General features: G+C 41.2%; 2 protein-coding genes and 1 long non-coding RNA gene across 3 annotated transcripts in view; all 3 read right to left on the bottom strand.

Moving 5' to 3' along the window:
- Nucleotides 1–23,959, bottom strand: part of LOC134637831 (uncharacterized) — a 253,854-nt gene that overhangs the window by 208,350 nt on the left and 21,545 nt on the right. The gene's annotated exons all lie outside the window — the stretch shown is intronic.
- On the bottom strand, nt 7,740–8,690 carry LOC134637065 (odorant receptor 131-2-like). The gene has a single exon (XM_063487393.1). The coding sequence runs from the start codon at nt 8,688–8,690 to the stop codon at nt 7,740–7,742; it is 951 nt and encodes a 316-aa protein (XP_063343463.1).
- On the bottom strand, nt 16,357–17,292 carry LOC134637293 (odorant receptor 131-2-like). Its single transcript, XM_063487681.2, has one exon. The coding sequence runs from the start codon at nt 17,290–17,292 to the stop codon at nt 16,357–16,359; it is 936 nt and encodes a 311-aa protein (XP_063343751.1).

Here is a 23,959-nt window from a genome sequence, read left to right as displayed (position 1 = left end):
TGGTACCTTCCCAAAGGAAAAAGTACTATAGCTTACTAGGGTATATTAGACTTATTAGTTACTATATACAATAATGGATTTCTATACATTTAATCAGATGGCCACTTTTGTTGTAAGATTCAGATAATTATTTATTCAAAGTTTTTAAATGACAGAACAAAGAAAAGTATTTCTTTGTGCCCCCCTCTCCCTGTTAATGCCCTACCTGCCCCCCCCCCCACCCTGGCAAAACGTTGCTAGACCCGCCCCTGCACAGTTACCAGCTGTCAGCTACTTAGAAAAGGATCCTGGTGTTATTTGTCTCTCAGAAACAGCTCATAACTTCCCTTCAACTCATTCATGTCACCTAAAAGGTAAACCTGTTTCTCCATCACCTGTTCAGCTCTGATGATTCAGTAAGGACATCTCCTGGTTTCATCTTCATGTTTCCCTCTCACCACATATCCAAATGGATATCATGACCAGCAGCTTTTACGGATGTGGCTCCAGCAAACATCAGCTGATACTAGAAAGTAATATCAAATACATTCTAACAACAGCTTATCACGCTTAAATGTGCTGCTGTTGTTTATCCGCTGGTCTCCTCTTTCTAAAAAATGGTAAATGGCCTGTATTTGTATAGCGCTTTACTAGTCCCTAAGGACCCCAAAGTGCTTTACACATCCAGTCATCCACCCATTCACACACTGGTGATGGCAAGCTACATTGTAGCCACAGCCACCCTGGGGCGCACAGACAGAGGCTTTCTAGCGCAAAGTGGGCGATAAACAAACAAGAAAAACGGGACTTGCGGCAGAAAAGCCGATCAGCTGATCATTGATCAGTTTCACGTTTGAAGTAATAACAGGAAAGGAAGGGGGAGTGAATGACAGAAGTAGATGCGACTGTGCAGCAAAAACACAGAATAACTCCAGCTTTGTGTCAATTTTTTAATTCTAGCTGAAGTACAGGACAAATCGCTTCCTTTTCACCTCAATATGGAACTCCGACGGCCAGTCCAGCTGGGCTCAATATATCAGTTGTTAAGCTTAACGTGGAAATACTATGCAAACATTCAGGGATGAACTTACACACTTGCTTTACTTCTCTGGGATAGTTTTCGCCGAGATGAAATGCCGCGGTTAGGAAGCATGTAGCGAGGCTCCAAATGCTCCAACAGACCGCCAACAGGTCTCGCAGACAACAGCCACTCTATAACGTGACACATACTGCTCCGATGCGCCGAGCTGGGTTACGCCAAGTAGCGCATTTTGTGAGGTGATTTTGTGATACTTCGGATCGGATTACATTTTTTATTTCTCTCCGATATCCGATCAGTAATTTAGGTCAGTATCGGACCGATACCGATACGTAATATCGGATCGGTCCATCTCTAATACAAACCACTGCAGTGCAGTACCTGTAATACCTACAGCGTGCTCTAATCGCTCTAATAGGATATTATGGTCGACAGTATCAAACGCTGCACTGAGGTCTAGCTGGACAAGCACAGAGATGAGTCCACTGTCAGAGGCCATAAGAAGATCATTTGTAACCTTCACTAAAGCTGTTTCTGTGCTGTGATGAGCTTTGAAACCTGACTGAAACTCTTCAAATAAGCCATTCCTCTGCAGATGATCTGTTAGCTGTTTGACAACTACTCTTTCAAGGATGTTTGATGTGAAAGGAAGGTTGGAGATTGGCCTATAATTAGCTAAGACTGCTGGGTCTAGAGATGCTTTTTAAGTAAAGGTTTAACTACAGCCAGCTTGAAGGCCTGTGGTACATAGCTGATTATTAGAGATAGGTTGATCATATTTAAGATCGAAGCATTAATTAATGGCAGGACTTCTTTGAGCAGTTTTGTAGGAATGGGGTCTAAAAGACACGTTGATGGTTTGGAGGAAGTAATTACTGAAGTTAACTCGGAAAGATCAATTGGAGAAAAAGAGTCTAAATGAATATCAATGGTACTAAAAGTAGCTGTAGATAATATTACATCTGTGGGATGATTATTAGTAATTTTTTCTCTAATGATTAAAATGTTATTTGTGAAGAAGTTCATGAAGTCATTACTAGTTAACGTTAAAGGGATGGTTGGCTCAGTAGAGCTCTGACTTTTTGTCAGCCTGGCTACAGTGCTGAAGAGAAACCTGGGGTTGTTCTTATTTTCTTCAATCAGTGATGAATAGTAAGATGTTCTGGCTTTGCGGAGGGCTTTCTTATAAAGCAGCAAACTGTTTCTCCAGGCTAAATGATGATCCTCTAAATTTGTGACACGCCATTTCCTCTCCAGCTTACGAGTTATCTGCTTTAGGCTACGTGTTTGAGAATTATACCACGGAGTCAGGGACTTCGGATTTGAGACCTTAGTTTTCACAGGAGCTACAGTATCCAGAGTCGTACGTAGTGAGGAGGTAAAATTATTAACAAGATGATCGACCTCTGTTGGAGTAGCGTTCAGGTAGCTGCTCTGCTCTATGTTGGTACAGGGCATTGAAGATGATAACAGTGGGTGGATTATATTCTTAAACTTAGTTACAGCGCTTTCAGAAAGACATCTACTTTGATAAAGTCTACTCTCCACTGCTGTGTAATCAATTATTGTAAATGTAAATGTTATCAGGAAATGATCAGACAGCAGAGGGTTTTCAGGAAACACTGTTAAATGTTCAGTTTCTATGCCATATGTTAAAACAAGATCTAGAGTGTGATTAAAGTGGTGGGTGGGTTCTTTTACATTTTGAGAGAAGCCAGTTGAGTCTAATAACAGATTAAATGCGATGTTGAGGCTGTCATTTTTAGCATCTACATGGATGTTAACATCACCCACAATAATTATTTTATCTGAGCTGAGCACTAAATCAGATAAAAAGTCTCAGAAATCAGAGAGAAACTCTGTGTAAGGCCCAGGTGGACGATAGATGATAACAAGTAAGACTGGTTTCTGAGTTTTACAGCTGGGGTGGACAAGGCTAAGCATCAGGCTTTCAAATGAATTAAAAGTCTGTCTTGGTCTTTGGTTAATTAATAGGCTGGTGTGAAAAATTGCTGCCACACCGCCCCCTCGGCCTGTGCTTCGAGGTTTCTGGTAGTTAGAATGACTCGGGGGTGTTGATTCATTTAAACTAACATAATCATCCTGCTGCAACCAGGTTTCTGTAAGGCAGAGTAAATCGATTTGTTGATCAATTATTAAGTCATGTACTAACAGAGACTTGGAGGAGAGAGACCTAATATTTAATAATCCACATTTCACTGTTTTACTCTTTGGTTCAGATGTGGATACTGTATTGTTCTTTCTTTGTGATTTTTTATGTTTAAGTTGTTTGTTGCTGGTTTTTAGTTTGTTTTTTGTCTTTTTGGGAGCTGACACAGTCTCAATGGAGATGGGTTTTTGGGGGGTAGCAGGAGGAGAGAAGCTGCAGAGAGGCGTGTAAGACTGCAACTCTGCTTCCTGGTCCCAACTCTGGATAGTCATATTTTGGGGGGTTTAATAAATTGGTCCATATTTCTAGAAATGAGAGCTGCTCCATCCAAAGTGGGATGGATGCCGTCTCTCCTAACAAGACCAGGTTTCCTCCAGAAGGTTTGCCAATTATCTATGAAGCCCACATCGTTTCTGGGACACCACTCAGACAGCCAGCAATTTAAGGAGAACATGCGGCTAAACATGTCACTCCTGGTCTGATTGGGGAGAGGACCAGAGAAAACTACAGAGTCCGACATTGTTTTGGCAAAGTTACACACCGAGTCAATATTGATTTTAGTGACCTCCGATTGGCGTAACCGGGTGTCATTACTGCCGACGTGAATTATGATCTTACTGTATTTACGTTTACCCTTAGCCAGCAGTTTTACATTTCCTTCAATGTCACCTGCTCTGGCCCCTGGAAGACAATTGACTATGGTTGCCGGTGTCTCTAGCTTCACATGTCTGAGAACAGAATCACCAATTACCAGAGTTTGACCCCCGGCGGGTGTGTCGCCGAGTGGGGAAAAACGGTTAGACACATGAACAGGTTGGTGGTGTACCTGGGGCTTCTGTTTAAGACTATGCTTCCTCCTCACCGTCACCCAGCCGCCCTCTTTCCCCAGCTGCTTGGAGTCTGCCGGGGAACAGTTAGCGGGGCCTACGCTATCTTCGGCTGCACCAGCTACAGGGGCCTGGCTAGCTACGGGTGAATGAAGGGTGTGAAGCTGAGTCTCGAATTCATTAATCCTGGCCTCCAGAGCTGCAAATATGCTACATTTGTTACAAGTATCATTACTGCTAAAGGAGTCCAGAGTTAGCTGGGAGCTGAAACTCAACCTCTGGGGAGGCCCTGGAGAGAGTCTCTAAAAAGGCCAGCTCTTGAGATACGACAAAAGTCTTAGTAGGGCTATCTCCCTCCTGAGAATGGGTAGGTGGAGATGGTGGCTGAATTGACTGTTGAGCTGCAGCCTGAGCTGATAACTGAGCTGCAGGCTGCGCTAGGGACTGAGATAATGGCTGCTGGTCAGGGGACTGAACAGACAGTTGAACTGAAGGCTGAGCTACAGACTGAACTGATGACAAAAGAAATGGCTGAGGTTTAGGCCGTGCTAAACGCTGAACTGAGAGCGACTAAACAGGAGGCTGAGCTGAGGGCGACTGAACAGGAGACATACCTCCAGACTGGACCGACAGCAACAAAGGCAACTGAGCTTCAGGCTGGCTGGGTAGCTAACTGAGGTACAGGCTGGGCTAACAGCGGTAGGGGTGGTTGCAGTGGGAGATGAGTAGGTGGTGGTGTTGGTTCTCCTGAGCCTACTGTCATGGTCCCTGTGCATCCCCGGCCAGCCCAGTGTGGCCACAAGTGTTTGTTGTTTTGTTCTCTCTGCTCTACTCGCCTTGCTCTCTCTCTCTCTCACCTGTCTGCCTGGGCGGAGCTGAGATTGGGCTCCTGCCCTTGGCCTACGCACCTGCAGCGATCTCCGGTGAATTGCAGTTGATCTCTGGCTCTTCTTAAGGCAGGGGCTCTGAGCTACTCGTCGGAGGAATATTGAGTAACTCTCATTAGTATTGCCTGGCTCCATTGTGGTTCTGTTGTTCCTGTGCTTGCCTTCGACTAACCCTCGTCTCTGTAAATAGCTTTATCTGGATCTGCCCTTTTTGTGACCCCTGCCCTGGACCCCTCACGGGGTCCAGGACGGGGTCCAGGGCTGCTTGTGTGGAGACTGTTTCCCCAGCCTGTTGACCCCCGGGACCCTGATGTTTCCCCCCCCTTCACGTGTATATAGCGCACCAGTGTGATTAATAAAAAATTGTTTGCTTTCTCAGTCTGCTCCTGAGTCCGTTCCACTGCCGTGACACAAGAGTAACCAATAATAAGGAAATAGAATTTAAACACAAAACTCTGGGTAACACCCAGGACCATGACAGTCTCATTTTAAGAAAAACATTAGTTAATTATCGATTTGATAGTAGCACTTTGAGGCAACTGGTGTTGTGATTTGGCACTATATAAATACAACTAAACTGAACTGAACTGAACTGAATAGTAGTAGTGAGCCTGACTCTGCCAGATGTTTGTTCATTGTAAAATGTTGGGTTTTTTATCCCAAAAAGTTTATTCTGTTCATCTGGACATAGCGTTTTCAGTGGGAGAAATGTTTCATCACTCCTCCAAGGGACATCTTCAGTCTCAACTCAACTGCAGATTTCCCTAATCTTATACACAGTACATTTGTACAATAACTGAAACATTTATATAAATACTTTGTATAAACACTACAAAACCCAACAAAATTAGGAGCTTTTTCCCCAAAAGAAACAACGAGAAATATCTCTAACACACCCAGAACCTTGAAAAAGAGATTAGAGGTCACTGGCAGAGTCCTTTATAGAGCGGCAATTCCTTTTTTCGTTAGCTCACCAGTAGTCAAAGTAACATTTCATTTATGAGTTCTATCTGATCTTTAGTAGTAATAGGAAGGGTGTGATGAACAGTGAAAGGAATGGAAAGAAGGAGAAACAGGTGAAATATTAAAAACAAAAACAGACTGGATGAATTATACCTCTAGAGTAAAATGCTACAAATTGATTTTATATATAATGTCTTAATATCTTATATATGTGCATTTGGTATCAATCCATGTATGGTAATGAAGGATGGTGACATAATTTTTAAAATTCCCATAATGCTTGGAAGCCACAAATTAAAGTCCTTCTCTGGGTTTCTCTTACACCTGCCATTGAAAACAGAACTGAAGAGTGTCAGAATTTGATTTAAATGTTCTTAATTATCTTTCAGTTTCTCAGCAAGAGCTTATTCAGGAACAGTGTGCTGATGCTACTTTGATTAATAATGTCTTGGCCTGATGGTCTTTACAGCATTGCTTCACTTCATTGAGGTTTGTGGGCCTTCAGTTACACATACTATCTCAGTTAAGTCAGGTTGACGTCTACACCTTGGATGGGTCATAGCCTCATTTTGGCTGCTTTTCCTGCCTGCCTACACACAGACCTTGACAGAATGACGCGACCACGGAATGGATCCAGTGGACTCCACCTTGGAGGGTGATTTTGGTCGAATCACGCGTCTGATTAAACGGACAATCGGTGCCTCTGATGCTAGGACAAAGACTGTTGGAATAAACGACGCTGAGGCTATCCTCGAAAGAAATTCCCTTTTCCACAACTTTAGTGGGATCCAGCACGCATTTGAGGAACTGCACAAAGCCCGGGAGAGCCTATGAGCTCAGGAGCTGGTAGATTTCATCCGCTCCAGGGGCTCTACGTCAAAGCAGGGGCAGCAGCGGACGGAGCTCACCGCGGATCAGCAGCAGCGGTGGATGGAGCTCACCGCAGAGCAGCGGCAGCAGCGGACAGAGCTTATTGCGGCGCAGTAGCAGCCGCAGACGGAGCTAGCCGTGATTTTTTTGACCATAGTTAACAACAATTGAAAGTATTTTCAGTATGTCATTAGAAAAAGAAAGAAGGACTGTACTCTTGACTATCAGTTTTTATCTGGTATATATATACTTTTTAAATGTGTGTTTTTATTGAAAGCTATTTGACACTCTGTGTTTTGAAAATTGATATAGTGAGAAAAATATTATAGGCATTATTATAAATCTGGAACAACCTGTTGTAATAGCAATCAGCAGCGGGTAACAGTAAAAGGTGCATAACAACAAGACAACAGATTAATAATTCATTATTCATTAATAATACAACAATACATCTCTCACATAAAACTGCTGTGTGGGAAATTTCAAACAACAGAGCTTTACCGTTTGCTCAGGTTATCTGAAAGTAGAAGATCCAGCGAGAAATCTTTCTGGTATAACAAATAGACATCAACTTGAGAAAACAACATCAGAGTGGAAAATGCCCCCAAACAAAAAGACTAAATTGTAACGATGACAATAAGCAGCCTGAATATTGTACATGTAATCATTAAGGTTGTTTTCATGATGAGTATCTTAGTAAACCTCATGTGAAATTTTCTCAAAACTGGCTCCTATAGTGGAATAAACAAATAGAGTTCATACAAAATATTTCACTGGAGGTTCTGGAGACAGGAAGTGGAGTACAAAAATATCAACATTAGGTAAGCCCCTCAAGCAGACTTGGAAAATGTGGTAAAAAAAAAAAAAATGGCTACAGCTATGTATGCTTCGTTGAACAATAACACCTATTGTTCATTTGTTGTTTGAAAAAATGAAAAATGTTGCTTCAAATCACAAGACTCAAATATGCAGACCAACAAAGGCCTCCATCAAAGCTAAACATGTCATCCCTTGTCTTCTACCACTGGGCATTTCAATCGACAGCATAGATGATATATGAGGACAGGTCTGATAGTCTGATCTCTTAGTCCATAGATGAGAGAAGTCAGACACCTGGGTAAGACAATAAAAAACAGATAAAAAGCATTCTGAATACGAACAAGTACTATCCTTGTAACAATCATTAAAAGATGCACAAGTAATGGGTTGTAAATCGTTGAGGAGAGGCTGAGCATAAGCTGCATCAGATTCAAGAGCAGTGTGTTTCGAGCTTTAAAGGCTAAGGCTTTGTCTGTGGAGGCTGACCTGGCTGCTACAATCACACCAATATAAGAGAAAATGACCGCCACACCAGCAGACACAAACACAATACATGTGAAGGCTTTGTCAAAATGATCAGACTTTGACCCGAGCAGAATAGCTATGTCACCACAAAAGCCTTTCACCTCTAAATCACCCAGCTCTTCAAATAGTGCTAAAAATAACAGAGTGCGAATAATAATGTTTAAAAAACTGATGGTCCAAATCACAATGATAGCTGCCGCTGTGTTTCTGATGGTGATGATGGTCCCATGTCTCAGTGGGTAGCACACAGCAACATATCTCTCAAGAGGCATCACAACCAGCGTGAGAGGAGATATCACAGCTGTGAGCTGAGTGAAGCCCACAAGAAAAGCACATACAGGATATGAAATTTTTATTCTAAGAACTGCAAGAAGAAAATGAACCTGACTCTGTGCCAGCTGCACAGTGTCTGCAAAAAGGAGGTTATAAAGAAGAATGTAGCGGCAGGTCTCACGAAACACAGGTTTACTCCTCAGAGTGAACAACATGATGCTATTGATAAAGAGAAACACACAGGTCGGAAGTGTTGTCAGAGTAGAAATCATGACTCGTTCCAGTAACCCTGGAGCCTGGACTGTGATGTTAGTGTGAGTCTGTGATGTGCTTGTCATTGAAGAGAAAATGTAAGACCTGAAATATTAAGCTGTTAAAATCACTGAAATACAAAAGTACAATGCCCAATATTTACAAGAAACACAAAACAGAATGCAAGTACAGTAAATCTGTGCAGAGAGTTAGCATCTTATTGTTGGTATTTGTTGTGATGTGGGCAGAGCTGTTCTGCAGTGTTTTCTTGAACTCACTTACAATTTATAATGTTTGTCCTAGAAGCCTCTTCACAAGATGCAACACGTCAGCAAATTTACCAGCTAATTACCCGCTGATGTAATGCTTCTTCTCACATGTAGTGTCAGGTAATAATGCATGTGTTCTACAGCTTTACATTTTTTGCTAGGGTGGTTCTGAATTACCTGACTACCACTTTTCAAAACCCCGGTTCCTAACATTTTTGAGTTAATTGCTTGTTGAGTTAATTGCTGATAAGTTTGGTCATTTGTGGTGATTTGATGTTCTGAGTTTGCTGTGTATTGTTTTTGGGAGGCCACATTGTTTAGGCAGATTACGTGGAGGCAGTCATATTTAACACTGAGACTTGACTATTGAATATGCCTTACACTGTAAAAAAATTGTAATATAAAAGTATTTTACTGTGTATTTTACAGTTTTGTACTGTTCTTCTAGAATATCATTAAATTCACATAAATAGACTGTGATTTTACATTTCAAATGTAAATTAATGTAAAATCACTGTAGATGTAATAAAACACAATTTTCTTGTTTTTTAAATGTATCTGTCTGTACATATGCATATTTAGATTGTTAAAATACATTCACAAATGCATCATAATTTCACAAATATTTCTCCAGTATTTGAAAGATTGAACTGTTAAATTCAAATGTAATGCTATGGAAAAATATATACAGGGTGGGCCATTTATATGGATACACCGTAATAAAATGGGAATGGTTGGTGATATTAAAGTCCTGTTTGTGGCACATTAGTATATGTGAGGGGGCAAACTCCTCAAGATGGGTGGTGACCATGGTGGCCATTTAGAAGTCGGCCATCTTGGATACAACTTTTGTTTTTTCAATAGGAAGAGGGCCATGTGACACATCAAACTTATTGGTAATGTCACAAGAAAAACAATGGTGTGCTTGGTTTCAACGTAACTTTATTCTTTCATGAGTTATTTACAAGTTTCTCTTTGTTCACAGCCATTGACATGTCGAAGAGGTTAACACGTGAGGAGCGGATCGAAATTGTGTTGATATCTGGTGAACGCAGTAACCGGGTCATTGCAGCAGATTTCAATGCAAGACACCCTACGAGACCACCCATCTCCCATGCTACAGTTAGCAAACTGCTTGCTAAGTTTGGTGAAACTGGTTCAGTGTTGGATTTGCCAAAATGTGGAGGCAAGAAAACTGTCACTAATGAAGAAACATCAGTGGCTGTCCTAGCTTCATTCAGCAAGAGCCCACAGCGTAGCACTATATAATGTCATTAAAGTGCTGGTTAAAGTCAGGGATAAGGTTATGGTTAGAGCTGGAATACATCGCTTGAACATGTTTACTGCGGCACTGTCATTCTACTGTATTTCACACATAACCCGACGCCTACCATAAGAATGCCGAAGGTCACCTTTTGCGTTCCTCATTAATACCGCGGGACGTGACAAATCGTAAGGGTGTTACACCTCGAGATGAGAACGGGCTGGTAAACACTGTCTCCAGGTGGAAAACAGGAGAAGTGATACACCTCCTGTTGTGTGGACCTGCAGGGTTCAGGCCTGTGATGTCCTCCTCTGTCTTATAGTGAACAGAAACTTTTTTTTTTTGGAGTGGCACAAATAATTTGTGTGTCTTCTTATTTGATACAGAACACGTAATTGTTCTGTAAATAGTCTGAAATGGTTATATAAAAAACCTCTGAGGCCTTGGCTGCATTTTTAGGTCAACAGTTTCTAACTTTGTTGTTTGCAAAACTGATGCATTTTTTTTTTTTAACTTAAAAATTCCATTTACGTTTCAAGTTATGTTTGTGGTTTTTACAGTAAAAATAGAACTTTTTTCTGCTCTGATTTTATGTTTTTTGTCTGGATTTAGATCAATTGTGCTAATATGGTGAGGCTGTGAAGAAAAGAGTGATACCAAATAAGGCAAGGTAAATAGTTTTTAAATGTGAGTTATAGAGGTAAAATCAACAGTAGTCAAAAATGGCCAATTATACCTTGGACCCCAGAGGGGAACATAAAAGTTGTATATTAATTTTCACACAGCTGAAAATTAAATGCTGTACAAACGTCAAACAGAAAACTCACTGGATGCTTGCTGATTAACCAGGTTGTGTTAGATGGTAGTAAACAAAATTTACTGTCCTGTTATATTTTAGGGCGCAAGGTGAATGAAAACCTTTTCACTGGTGCAAAAACCTCAGCCACTGTGGTTTGTAGTATGCAGTTTGTAATCTGATAGGCATGAGGGAGAGTGCTTTTCTTTCTTGTCGTTCTAAGTTAGTACATTTTGCTGTGGATGCTGTTCAAGGATTAACACGATTGCCATGTTCTATTATTTTCTGTCCGTTAGGGCCTGCAGGGAAAAGTGACCTCTTTGCAGAGCGAAAAAAAAAAAAAAGGATCCAGGGTCAGACTAGGGAGTGAGTGGGGAGCCCACTGCTTGTTTTCCCTCATGGATGAGAGGCCCTCCACCAGGCCTCCACTCCTAATTGCTTCCAAGAAGGATGGTAAGATCCACACCCCATGCTTCACTTTAGTTTACTTTGCATTCAAGACTTTAAATGCATTTTACCCATTGTCCAATGTATAGTTTCTTTATTTAATTCGTTAATTTTTTCCATCACACCATACAATGTTTATCTGGAGTATACATATATCAACACTGCAAGATCAAATTTCTGTTTTGTTGTATTAATACATCTTGCTTTGTTTGAGTTACCTGGGGTTTGACTTCTCCCTCCTGGTTGGCAAAAGGTGTGACTAAGGGCTGAGGGATCTAAAGTACTGCTGACAGCCTCATTGGGCTGAACCACATGCTTTATTGCCTGGGGGGTGTTTGGAGTTTATTTAATTGTTGTGTGTTAGTTGGTTATATGACAGCCTTTTAGTGTTCCACTTGTGTGTCATATGACTTAGCTAAACCAGTATTTAAGTTCCCCGATGTGTCAGTTCAGTGGGTGAATTTGTCTTAAGTTTGTTTGAGGTTTTGTTATTTTTTATTCTGAGTTTAGTTCATCGAGTTGACCTCTTTTATTGGTTTGCCTGTCTAGGTTTTGGATTTGTTAATTATTTTTTATATTTTTGGGTAAATAAAAATCCACTATTGAATTAAACACCTGTGTCCTTTATGCTTTACTGTTGGTCCCTGACAAGGATGCTCCAGGGCCCAGTTCAGCAATGGGCAACCAAGAGCAGGCTCAGGAAGAGCAGGAGGATGAGGGTCAGCTAGAGCCAAGAAGCCAAAAGAGAAAGAAAGAAAGGGAAGATGAAGATTTGATTAGAGAGTATATCAGATTGTAGAGGGAAATAGAGGAAAGAAGAGCAGAGGAAGTAAGAGAGAGAATGGACAGGCTGTTTGACTTGCTCGAAAAACTTGAAATGAGAAAATGAAATGTATAAAGTTCTGTAAATAAAACTAACTGTAAATACTTGAACTTTATTTGCATTATTTTTCCAACTATGTACAACAAAAAACACATTTTGAACTCAACTATTAAAATGTGTAAATAACACCACTGAAAAAACCCACAACAGGATTATTATACAAAGTCTAAGATTAACCTGCGGGTCCCAGTAAGCACAAGTACTTTGAACCAGGCCTGATATTTGGCTGAGCAGGAAGTCTCTCACAGTGCTGCTGGATCTGCTGGACCAGTTGGTTTGTGTTCCCAGCTAGTGAGTGGAGCATCATACAGGGTGTTTAGGGATGCTTGTTTCCAGTGTACACCGCATCAGTTGGGTTGGGTTTGCAGGGCTGATGTAATCAACGGCTGCCATGTGACTAAGATGTATTCAGAAAGATGCAAAAATAAAGTGGTGCAAACAATTCTGTTAATAAAGATATTACAAGTAATTTTCAAGTACTTTAAAAATGCACTACAAACAGAATACTTGCCTGCTAACAATAATCATGTTCCAGGGGTTACCGCCTTCAGGGCAGACACCACGGCAGGTATTTGGTCCCTCCAGAGAGTACCACTGACTGCCTCCAAGCCAGTCTCCTCCTCATCTGTCACATCTTCTTTGGGCTCATCCTCCGGGTACCATAATGTCACCATCACTGAGGCAGATGTTATGAAGATTAGCACATCCTGTTATAACCTGAAACAGATGGGTTTTTTTGGTTTTTTAGTTTTTTAAATAAGGTGTTTATACATGTACATACACTTAAGTTCCTATTTTATTTTATTTAATTTTAATTGTTCTAAAAACAATGGCACTATGTATGTATGACAAAGGCTGACAAAGGCCAGCCTACGTATGTATCAATGAAGGAGCCCTGATGGTCACAAACTGCCTGCAGGATAATTGACAGGAACAATTTTCTGTTGAACAGCTGAACAGAACAAACAGTCCTATATTACAATCACGTCTACAGTAAATATCAGAAAAAACAACTAGAGAAGTTTTAGTTAGCTCGTAAAAATGTTACAACTTTTATACACTTTCATGAAAATACACTCATCAAAGATCTGAAGGAAAAAATAATGAAGACGTGCATTTTTCACTGTACCTTAGCATGGTTATCTCAGTCAGAGATAAATAATTTGTCTGTGCTGACTGTTTATTTGTCGTAGCTTTTCAATTAATAAAAAGATGAGAAAGAGAGCCATTCAAATTTTGGCATCCATCATTTGCTGCTGTCAATGATGGGGAGAAGTGGTAAGGGCATTAACAGCTGGTGACGCGAATCTGAAGGCTAGATCATTTCACAGTCACTTAATTCCAGCCTTCAGGTACAGTACAGTAGGCCTATGTAGGGTGGGACCTTCAAAGGATGTGGCCCCTGAATAGGGACACGGATTCTGTCTCTTAAATCCACACTGGGAGATGATTTCACAGAACCTAGGCCTGATAGCTCTACTTTTAAAAGCTCTAGGAACCAACTGAATTTATTAAAATTCTATTTTAGTTATGTAGCCCCAAAGTACTGCAACAATCGCCTAAAGGTGATTTATAAGGGCAATCACGGTTAAGAGCTTGCAATAATACAGAGAAATCCCCAACAATCAAATGACTCTCTATGAGCAAGAGCTTTGGCGACAGTGAAAAAGAAAAGCTCCCTTTTAACAGGAAGAAATTTGCAGCAGAACCAGGCTCAGGATGGGGCGGCAATCTGCCGCAAATGGTCAAAACACAGCCATATGGGAAAAAAATATGTAATAGTCAACAAAAAATTTTGTCGCAAGTATGGGAGGACTCGGGCACAGGAAGGAATTCATAGTTCAATTTAACAGTTTATTTACACGTCGCCAAGTGCAATCTATGTACAAGTGGGGGAAGAATCCAGGGGTCCAAGGATGGTTTGAGAAAGGGAAGATCTCCTCACACACTCCAACATGCGACTCCAAACACCGGCTCACCCATACTCCAAACGGGAAGTAAGGCAGCAGGTCTGGGGAAAACTGTTCACAGAAACAGTCAGTCACAAAGGGGAAACTCACTCACGAAAAAATGTTCACGAGAACCAGAATTTAACACTAATGTGTCTCACTCAATCATCCAGCAAAGACGGGATCTGAGCCCCAGCCTTAAATAGTCAAAACATCCCCAGCCGAGTAATTAGACACAGGACCAAAGGTGGGAGCCCACAGTGAGCTCCGCCCAGGAAGAGTGACGAGGGAGAGAGAGAGAGAGAGCAGTCAAAAACACATGTACCCTTGTGGGACCAGCCGGGTAGACACAGGGACCATGACAAATTTGGTGGATTGCTTGGATTGGTATTGACGTATTTCTTAAAATGCATGTGTTTCACTCCAATTTCAGTACATAAAAAAGGCATATTTCAGAAAATAAAGGGATTAAACTAATTCCTGATTGACTACCAAACAACAAAAATCTAGAAAGCACATTTGTGTTACATTTTTACTTCAGTTGGTAGAAACCCTTTGTGAGTTTTTAGTTTATTTTTCTGTACATAATTTCCTCTGGGATTAATCAAGTATTCTCATTTTGATTATTCATTTCTTTTAAGAGCAAATGTCATGGTTGATATTTATTTTTGTTTTACTGATGTGTCACTGTTGTAGAACAATAATAAGGACTGATCGACAACAATAATGATTCAGCCTACAGAGAGGAGGTTCAGCATCTGAGGCAATGGTGTGACAACAACAACCTGCATCTAAACACAGCCAAGACCAAGGAGATGGTAATCGACTTCAGGAGAAGAAAGTGATCGGAGCACTCCACCCTCTATATTGATGGGGAGGAGGTAGAAAGGGTAGAAAGATTTGGTCTTCTTGGAGTCCACATCTTGGCCGACCTTACCTGTTTACTGTTACTGTACTGGAGCAACTGTAACCCACATAATTTCCCTAGGGATTAATAAAGTATGCGGATTCTGATTCTGATTCCACAAACATCTCCCACCAGGTAGGGAAAGCACAACAAAGGCTGTACTTCCTCAGGAAACTGCGTCAGGCCAAATGAACCTAGAGACTCCTAGTAAACTTCTACTGCTCCACCATCGAGAGCCTTCTGACTTACTGCTGCACACTCTGGTTCAACTACTGCACCGCAGAGGACAAGAAGAAACTGCAGCGGGTGGTGAAGGCAGCAGAGTGGGCAATTAGCACTTCACCAACCCCCCGCAGAGACATTTATACTGGCAGACTTCAGTGGAAAGCCAGCATCATCATCAAGGACCCCTCACACCTTGGACACTCACTTTTCCCTCCTTCCCACTGGTAAACGCTACAGGTCCATCAGGATGAAAAAACAGCTGTAAAACAGGATAACTGTACTGCAAACACTCATGGACATTACACTTTATTTATAAACTGTATTTTTATTTATACTATAATGTAACCAACATGCCTACCTCTATAACTGTATTTATTATAGTAGCAACTGGATTCCTACCTCCCACCCCCACCCCTTACTCAATGTCCAATACCACTTACCACAGTGCACCTTATAATGCACTGATCACTCACTGATGCTTTACATTTCACCTGCTCCACAGATGGCATGTATGTGTATGTATATATATATGTAAGCGTGTATGTGGAAATATGTTTATGTGTGTGTATGTATGTACGCATACATATGTGTGTATACGTGTATATGTATGTATATATGTGTGTGTGTATATACGTATACAGTATATGCATGTATTTGTGTGAATGTATGCCTAATTATATATGGGTGTATGTGTATGTACGCATGTGTATGTATAACTTGTACATGTCTTTCTTGTGTAAATGTAAATGCCTGTGTTATTGGCTAGATACTTATGTTACTGTGTATTACACACATTCCCTGAGTAGATACCCTAAAACTTGTCTGTTTTTATTGTCTTCTCCTATTCTAAAACAAACTGAATCTAAATCTACATGCTGCCAATGGAGAGATGCCAAACTGTGTTTCAATGTTCTTGTAACAGTGACAATAAAGATTCAATAATAATAATAACTGACAAATCAAAGTATATGGTCCTTTGATGATGCCATAAACCTCAGTCTCGTATAACTGATTATTTCAGTCGACAGCATAGATGTTGCATGAGCACAGGTCTGATGCTTTGGTCTCTGATACCATAAATCAGAGAACTCAAACATCTGGGAAGCAAGAAAATACATACATACAAAACAACCTGAATGCGCACAAACACTAACCTTGTTAAAACTCTTGCTAGTGCTGTGAGTAGTGGGTTATAAATGGTTGAGGAAAGACTGAGACCCAGCTGCACCAGATGTAGCAGCAGTGTGTTACAAGCCTTACGGGCTGAAGCTTTATCTGTGGAGGCCGACCTGGCTGCTACTATAACACCAATATAAGAGCATATGATTGCCACACTTGCTGAAATAAACAGAACACATGTGAAGGCTTTGTCGTAATCATCAGACATAGACCCAACAAACATCGCTATGTCAGAGCAAAAGTCTTTCATCTGCAGACTATCAAGGGCTTGAAAAGGAAACTCTAACAGCAGAAGAACCCGAGTGAGAATATTTAGTGAACCGATGGCCCAAATCACAATGATGGCCACACCTGTGTTGGTGATAGTGATGATGCTAGCATGCCTCAGTGGGTAGCACACAGCGACATATCTCTCCAGAGACATCACCACCAGCGTGACAGGAGAGACCACAGTTGTAAGATTGGCAAGCATGGTGAGAAAACCACATACAGGATATGTTAGTGTTATCCTACAAGTAGCAATAATATACAATAACTGACTCAGTGCCATCTGTACTGTGTCTGCAAACAGAAGGTTATACAGCAGAATATATCGAGACGTCTCACAGAACAAAGCTTTACTCCTTAAAGTAAATAGCATTATTCCATTAATGAAGAGGAATGTACAACATGGCAGTGTAGTCAGAGTGGAAAATAGCACAATTTCCAAAACCCCTAGATACTGCAGGTTAGCAGTAACATTGGCCAGTGTTTGATTTGAAAGTGACATTTTGAAGATGGTATTTAGTCCTTAATTTCTTCATAACCTCCTAATGTCACTGAAAATATATCATAAAGAAAGACTTCCAGCAAATAGCTTCCATTAATATAAACTTCATTATTCTTCATTACTTCATTATCAAAGTTCATTATCCTTTTGCAGACAATGAGCAGTGCAGAGGTTGTGTCCAGCAGGCTTTTACTACCCTCACACTCTGTATATAACATCTCTCTTTCACGTGACATTATTGCATGTCTGTATCGTGAACAGCCCACAAACAGGTTTTTTCCTTTACCCCCCATCCTCTCATTATTTCCTATGAGACATGAGAATAGCAGATCTCCTCTATTCCATGAAAATCTAATACACTAAGGATATACCTTTATTTTTCACATATTTTTGTTGCATAATGTCTTGTGCAAGTTTATAAAACTCTCATAAAATATAATTTTTGGTTCAAACACAAATTACTTGAAGTGTATGTTATGCTTTTAAACAGAAATCCCATCTGTAATAATGTGCTCATACTATATTTAAACTAAATTTTCCCCTTAGCCTGCAACAACTTGGAGACCTCTGAGTATACGATACCTCTTACCCTCTGACAGGTGGGACAGGTTCCAACCACGACTGAACTGGATAAGCAGAAGGATGGATGAAGGTTTTCACAGTTTGGAACACAATACAATATATTACTAACAGACTGAACAGCAAGGAATAAGAAAAAAGTGACCTGATAACAACAATATTTTATTCTTGTTATATTCCTTTAATATAGTTACTAAAGGTGCTGTCCTAAAGCGGTTTGTATTTTATCTAAAAATAAATCACTGAAGTTTGTTCATGTATATCAGGAGTCCACTTCAGAAATTCACACACTAAAGTTAATTATGGAATTCCATGAGGTTCTGTGTTACGACCAGTTCTATTAACATTATACGTTAACATTATACGGCCACCAGAACAAGGCAGTTCTGGTGGCCGACCCGGCGGGTGGCAATGGTGGCTGTCAGAATTAATAATTTAAGATTGTCATTTATGCTTAGAAATTGTTAGATCCCAGTTACCCCTGTACAGGTGGTCTGGACCTGGTGGGAGTCCCTTAATCCCTACGGGTATTACCCTGTTAGGTGATGTTGAGACTAGTTTAAGCCGGTGGCGAGGAGACTCCCTCAGCCTCTAACTGCCTTCGTCTAAGCGCCCGCCTTGCCCTACCTCTGACTCTATGCTCTCATTGGCAACCTTAATGAAAGATATTTGTCAGCCACACTTATTAACGGCAGCTCTCCTCTAATGATCTATGGCACTTGTTATTGTGCTGAGTAAAATTTAGTGACCTGGACAGTAGGTCCCAAGGACGTGTTATAATGATTGACTAGAATAACCTATAAGAACTCTAAAACTGATGTTAGGAGTTAACACACATAAAGTCTGTTTTAAGGAAGTAATAGAATGAATGTCCACAATTCTGACTTTTGAATGCAGATAGATAATTTTTATTAAAGCAAGATTTCAGCAGGGGTTAGCAAACAGCTTAATTGCAATTTAATCAATTTAATCAGTCAAATCCAAATAATCAATTTATCATACTATAAACCCTAACTATTCTGTTGCTAAATGACTACAACCGTTGTTGAGGTGGGTCTTCTTTTAGGAGGGAAGGAAGATCATCGTGTGCACCGATCAAATCCAGCTCCCCGCTGTGTTGGAAGAAGTTCAAAGGAAAGATAAAGTGTAGCCCAGTACAAGGCTCCCCGACTTCGCTTTTGCCTCCTCTCTTTATACACCTCTACGAACCTGTCCAGACATGTCTAGACATCTTCCGGACAGAAACACCATCTATGGACATGTCATGTTCCTCTTTAGGCCCCTTTGACGCACTAGCATTACTTGCAGTTTTGGTGCATTTCTTATCTTCCACTCCACCCAACAATGCTGCAGCTGAACTTCCCTAATAATAAGTTTCATACAGACAGAAATTACTTCTCCTTTTTCTCATGTCTTAAGGACTGTTTAATTCATACACACACATTATGATTTTTTATTAATCTTTTAGCTATGCAATGCATACATAACTCTTTTTATTTATTTGATTCTATGCTTTACCAAACACAACAACTTCCCTTATTTCCATTTGTGACAAACATGCCGGAGATTCTCACATTCTTCTGACAAAATATATATTCATTTGTATGCTGATAAAAATCATATCCTTATTAGGTCTGATAAGATTCTGTGTGCACTTGTGTACCATGAGATGAGAGGAAGTAGTCTCGACGCTATAATTCCATTATAGCTTTTGAAACCAGACTGTCCAGTTCTGTTTTCTTAAAAGTGCCAGAGTTCACACCTTTAAATGTTCATTTGAGACATGACCTATTGCAAGTTCCTGTTTTTATAGTTTAGCAAGACGCTTACTTCTGCTTTTCTGCATACAGTTTAAGTTCAATGAAAGGTCGTATGTCTATGTATAAGTATGGCTGGAAACACACACCCACACACACCCACACACAGAATCCAGACACTGATGTTGTTCAGATATGCCTGTTTAAGAATGCCACGTGTATTTGTAATTGCATATTCATGAATGATTGCTTGCTGACAATAAAAAGGGCTGTAGCGAAGGAATCAGTTGAAGTTGGCTAAGGACAGGTGAAGGCCTGGGCTGACTTCCCTCGCGAGCCACAAAGACAAAGAGCTCTGTCTTGCCTTGTTTTGTCGTGCAGTTAGTGGTCTCGTGTTCCAGCGGGGTTTGTGCCTAGATAAACCCAACAGTGGCAGTGGTGAAACAGTTCAGGCGGTCTGCCATGGGTCCGGTGGTGGCAACATAATGGCTCTGGTAGCCAACCACGGGGACGGCAGCGGCAAAGCAGTTCAGGTGGACGCCCATGACAGCAAAGCTCCTTCACTGATGGCTAAGGTTTGGTTGCTGGACGTGGACGTGCAGGCCGTGGACATGGTGGTGTGATGACCTCAGGTGCAGGCGTGGGCAGTGCGCAGACCTCTGGCTCAGGCAGAGCAGGTCCCTCCAGCGCGCAGACCTCCAGCTCAGGAAGAGCAGGTCCAGATGGGGCGCAGACCTCCAGCTCGGGCAGAGCAGGTCCCTCCAGTGCGCAGACCTCCAGCTAGGGCAGAGCGGTGGCTGGGCCTGACTGAAGAATAGAAGCTGCAGGGGGTTGAGCTGATGATGGCGACGTGGGTATGGCAGGCAGTAGAGTAGAACCTCACACTCCCTCTCGCGGCCTGAGATAATCTAATCAGAGGCTGTTGGTAGTCTCCCAAACACGTTGTAATGTGTTGTAACGCACACATGAACCTTGGGTCCTCAGACCCAGGCCCATGACAGATGATACCCAACTTTATCTCTTTATGAAGCCATATGACACAAATCAAATTGTTTAACTATAAGAATGTCTTTAATTTTGTTCTCCTAAATTTAGACACAATTGAGTTTATTGGCCCTAAAAATCTTAGAAAAAGCGTATCTAACCACATTCTTAATCTAGATGGTATTATCTTTATCTCCAGTAACACTGTGAAGAATCTTGGAGTCAATTTTGACCAAGATGTTTTCTTTAATGTGTATATCAAACAATTATATAGTACTGCTTTCTTATATTTGTGCGGTATCTGTAAAATTTTACAAATCCTGTCTTGGAGTTAGGCTGAAAAAATAGCTCATGTACTCAGTGCATTTAATACTTCTAGGCTGGACTCCTGCAAGTTGATAGGGTACTGACAGGGACTAGAAAGAGAGACCACATTTCTCCCATACTGGCTTCTCTTCAGTGGCTCCTTGTTAAAATCCTTCTTATCACATCATCTTAAAGACTTCATATTACCCCATCCCCCCAAGACAGCACTTAGCTCTCAGGCTGCGGGCTTACTGGTTAGTTTCTAGACTACTTGAAAGTAGAATGGGAGGCAGCGAAAGCAACAGTGAAAATCAAAACCCACTTGAAGCTGCCGGAGGGCACCGTGAAGAACATCAGCTTCGATCAAACACTAGGACCATCTCTGAATTGTGGCCACCACCCTTACATCTTATATACAGAGACACAGACAAAGAACGTTCCACAAACTCTTACATGCTGGCCCCTCTCACGGGGGGGGGGGGGGGGGGGGGGGGGCTATACCCCCTCCCTCACAGAGAGAATTATGACCTTGTTTTCTGCTTGGCCGTCACCTAAGGATTTACATCCCCGATAAGGAGGAGTCCCACTATTTGTTTAATGTCTCCCATTACAATGGCCTCACTGTGTTTACACTCCACATGCATGCAAACTGGTGACAGGAGTGCTCTTACTATAGTAAAGCAAGCAATATTCATATAACTAATGTGATATGAATAAATATGTGATTAATACATGAGAAAAGAAATCTGCCTCCACAGACGCAAGTCCTGTTCCCAGTTCAATGCATCTTCACCCAGAAAGGCTCCCGTGCTGTCATCGCCGTGGACCGCCTCTTCGTGGACAGACAGCTTCACAGCAACCCTGACACCACTACGAGGTTGAATTAACTTCATTCCAGATAAGAAACCATTACACTTTTTTTTTCTTTCTTTCTCTCTTGCATAACATGTTTAGCTTATTAATATCAATTTGCTAATTCAACGCGATGTTATAGCAGATAAAAAAAAACGTCATTCTATGATGATGCATTAATTACAATGTTTTCTTTTTTTTGGTTCAGTTACTTCTTTCGTCCCTCTCACCCACCCTTTCCCTTGGTTTTCTTCCTTTTCTTTTCTTTCACTGCATTGATCACCTGTTTCCTTGCTCATCCACAAAGAACACCATCTATTTCTACACATTCACACAGCACAATCACACACACACGCTAAACAGCAGCACATCCACAACAGACATATAAGATACACGCACTCAAGCGAGTGCAAAATTGCTCATGTTACTTAATATGCACACACATAGTCAGACTTATGGAGCATTTCGCCACACATCTTTCCTCTATCTATTTACACATGAGTGATGTATTTTCATTTTCCTCACCCATGTAAGCGACACGCACAGAATGCAACAGTAGCTATACACACACAACTGTGGTCACAATAAGGTTTGTTACACAGAATGTACATGGAGCTGGCTCAAGAAAAAAAGAGGTTAAAGATATTTAACCAGCTCAAAAAACTACAGGCAAACGTTGTTCTATTACAAGAGAACAGGCCTGTCACGGTCATGACCTTTCCTAATGTGTTCTCAACCTGCTATAACTCTAGACAAAGGGGAGTAGCAATTTTAATACACAAAATATTAAATTTCACAGTACTCAACACTAGGGATGGGTGCCATTATGGCACCGGTTCTGACATAAACGGCAGTAACCAGACCGAAAAGCAGCGCACATTTCGGTGCTTTATTTCCCTGAGATGTCATACACTTTGGATTCTAGCCAATCATTTTATCTTTCCAAGAACAGTAGGCGGGCCCAGGTACGTACGTTCTTTTAGAGCAGAGCTACAGATTAAAAATGCCCAAGGTGAAGCAGTCAAAGTCTGACTGTACTTCCCAGCAAAAGATGCAAACTCAGCAGCCTGCAACAAGTGCTTTAAGCTGATACTGTGCAAAGGAGGTAACACCTCGAATCTGATGAAACACCTGGCGACGCATAGTGTTTTTTTAAAAGCCGAGAAATGCACCTTATTTAATAGCTTGCTGCGAGACCTCACACCGAGCACATCTACTGCGGGTGTGGTGCCTGTTATCGGACCCGGAGTTAGCAACATCCCCCAAGAACCCAAAGAGGAGAGTCCTGGCCCCTAGCCCTGCCAGTGTAGCAGAAATGATGACGGATGATGATGGCAGCAGCAGCCGTTCTTCTCTGCGTGAGTAGCTTAATGTTGTTCGTGTGTAATTTACGTTGAATAGTCTAACCATGTTATTAAATTAATGCATGTAAGGTGAACTAGCAAACACCATCGTAGTTACATGTGGCTGTCTTCTTGTTTGATGGCAGATACTCCCTTCACCCTGGCCAAAAAGGCTAAAATGACCAAAGAAAAAGTGGAAAACAGTTAAACATGAGAGGTTTTTGGACAAAGTTTGTGTTTTTTCCATTGTTTAAGCACTGCTTCCAGCCAAGAGTGATACCATATATGCTCTATAGCTGCAGAAAAGGCTAACATTGTTATCTTTTTACAAAAAACAGCTGAACATAAGAGGTTTTTGGACAAAGTTTGTGTTCTCCATTCTTTAAGCACCAGTTCGAGCACCGTTTCAGCACTGGCACCGTTTCAAAAGTACCGGTTTGGTACTGGTATCGGATAAAACCTAAACGATACCCATCCCTACTCAACACAGTTATAGATCCAGAGGGTAGATTCGTAATCATTATATTATCTATGCTTAACAAAAAGTTATGTATTGTAAGTATATATGGCCCAAATGTTGATGACCCCTCATTCTTCCATGTTTGTTTTAGTGTGCTCACTGAACACCTAGATTGCTCACTTGTTCTTGGGGGTGACTTCAACTTTGGACTAAATGAAGAAATGGATAGGCTCTGTACAGCAGGAACTCAGTGCAACTGTTATACCATGAAAGAATGTTTGTTCTGCTTCTTCCGAGCTAGGAGTGATTTTCTGTACTTAGCCTGTGGATTTAGAGGACTATTTTTCGCCTGCTCATTCAAAGCAGCGAACTAATCCCACCAAGTC

Source organism: Pelmatolapia mariae, linkage group LG10_11 (genome assembly GCF_036321145.2).
Source record: "Pelmatolapia mariae isolate MD_Pm_ZW linkage group LG10_11, Pm_UMD_F_2, whole genome shotgun sequence".
NCBI lineage: Eukaryota > Metazoa > Chordata > Actinopteri > Cichliformes > Cichlidae > Pelmatolapia > Pelmatolapia mariae.
Note: the sequence above shows the minus strand (reverse complement) of the source record. Positions and strands in the feature narration are given on the sequence as shown.

Bases quoted from the DNA above. Each gene is read 5' to 3' on its own strand.
- LOC134637065 (XM_063487393.1), bottom strand. From the start codon at position 8,690: ATGACAAGCACATCACAGACTCACACTAACATCACAGTCCAGGCTCCA.
- LOC134637293 (XM_063487681.2), bottom strand. From the start codon at position 17,292: ATGTCACTTTCAAATCAAACACTGGCCAATGTTACTGCTAACCTGCAG.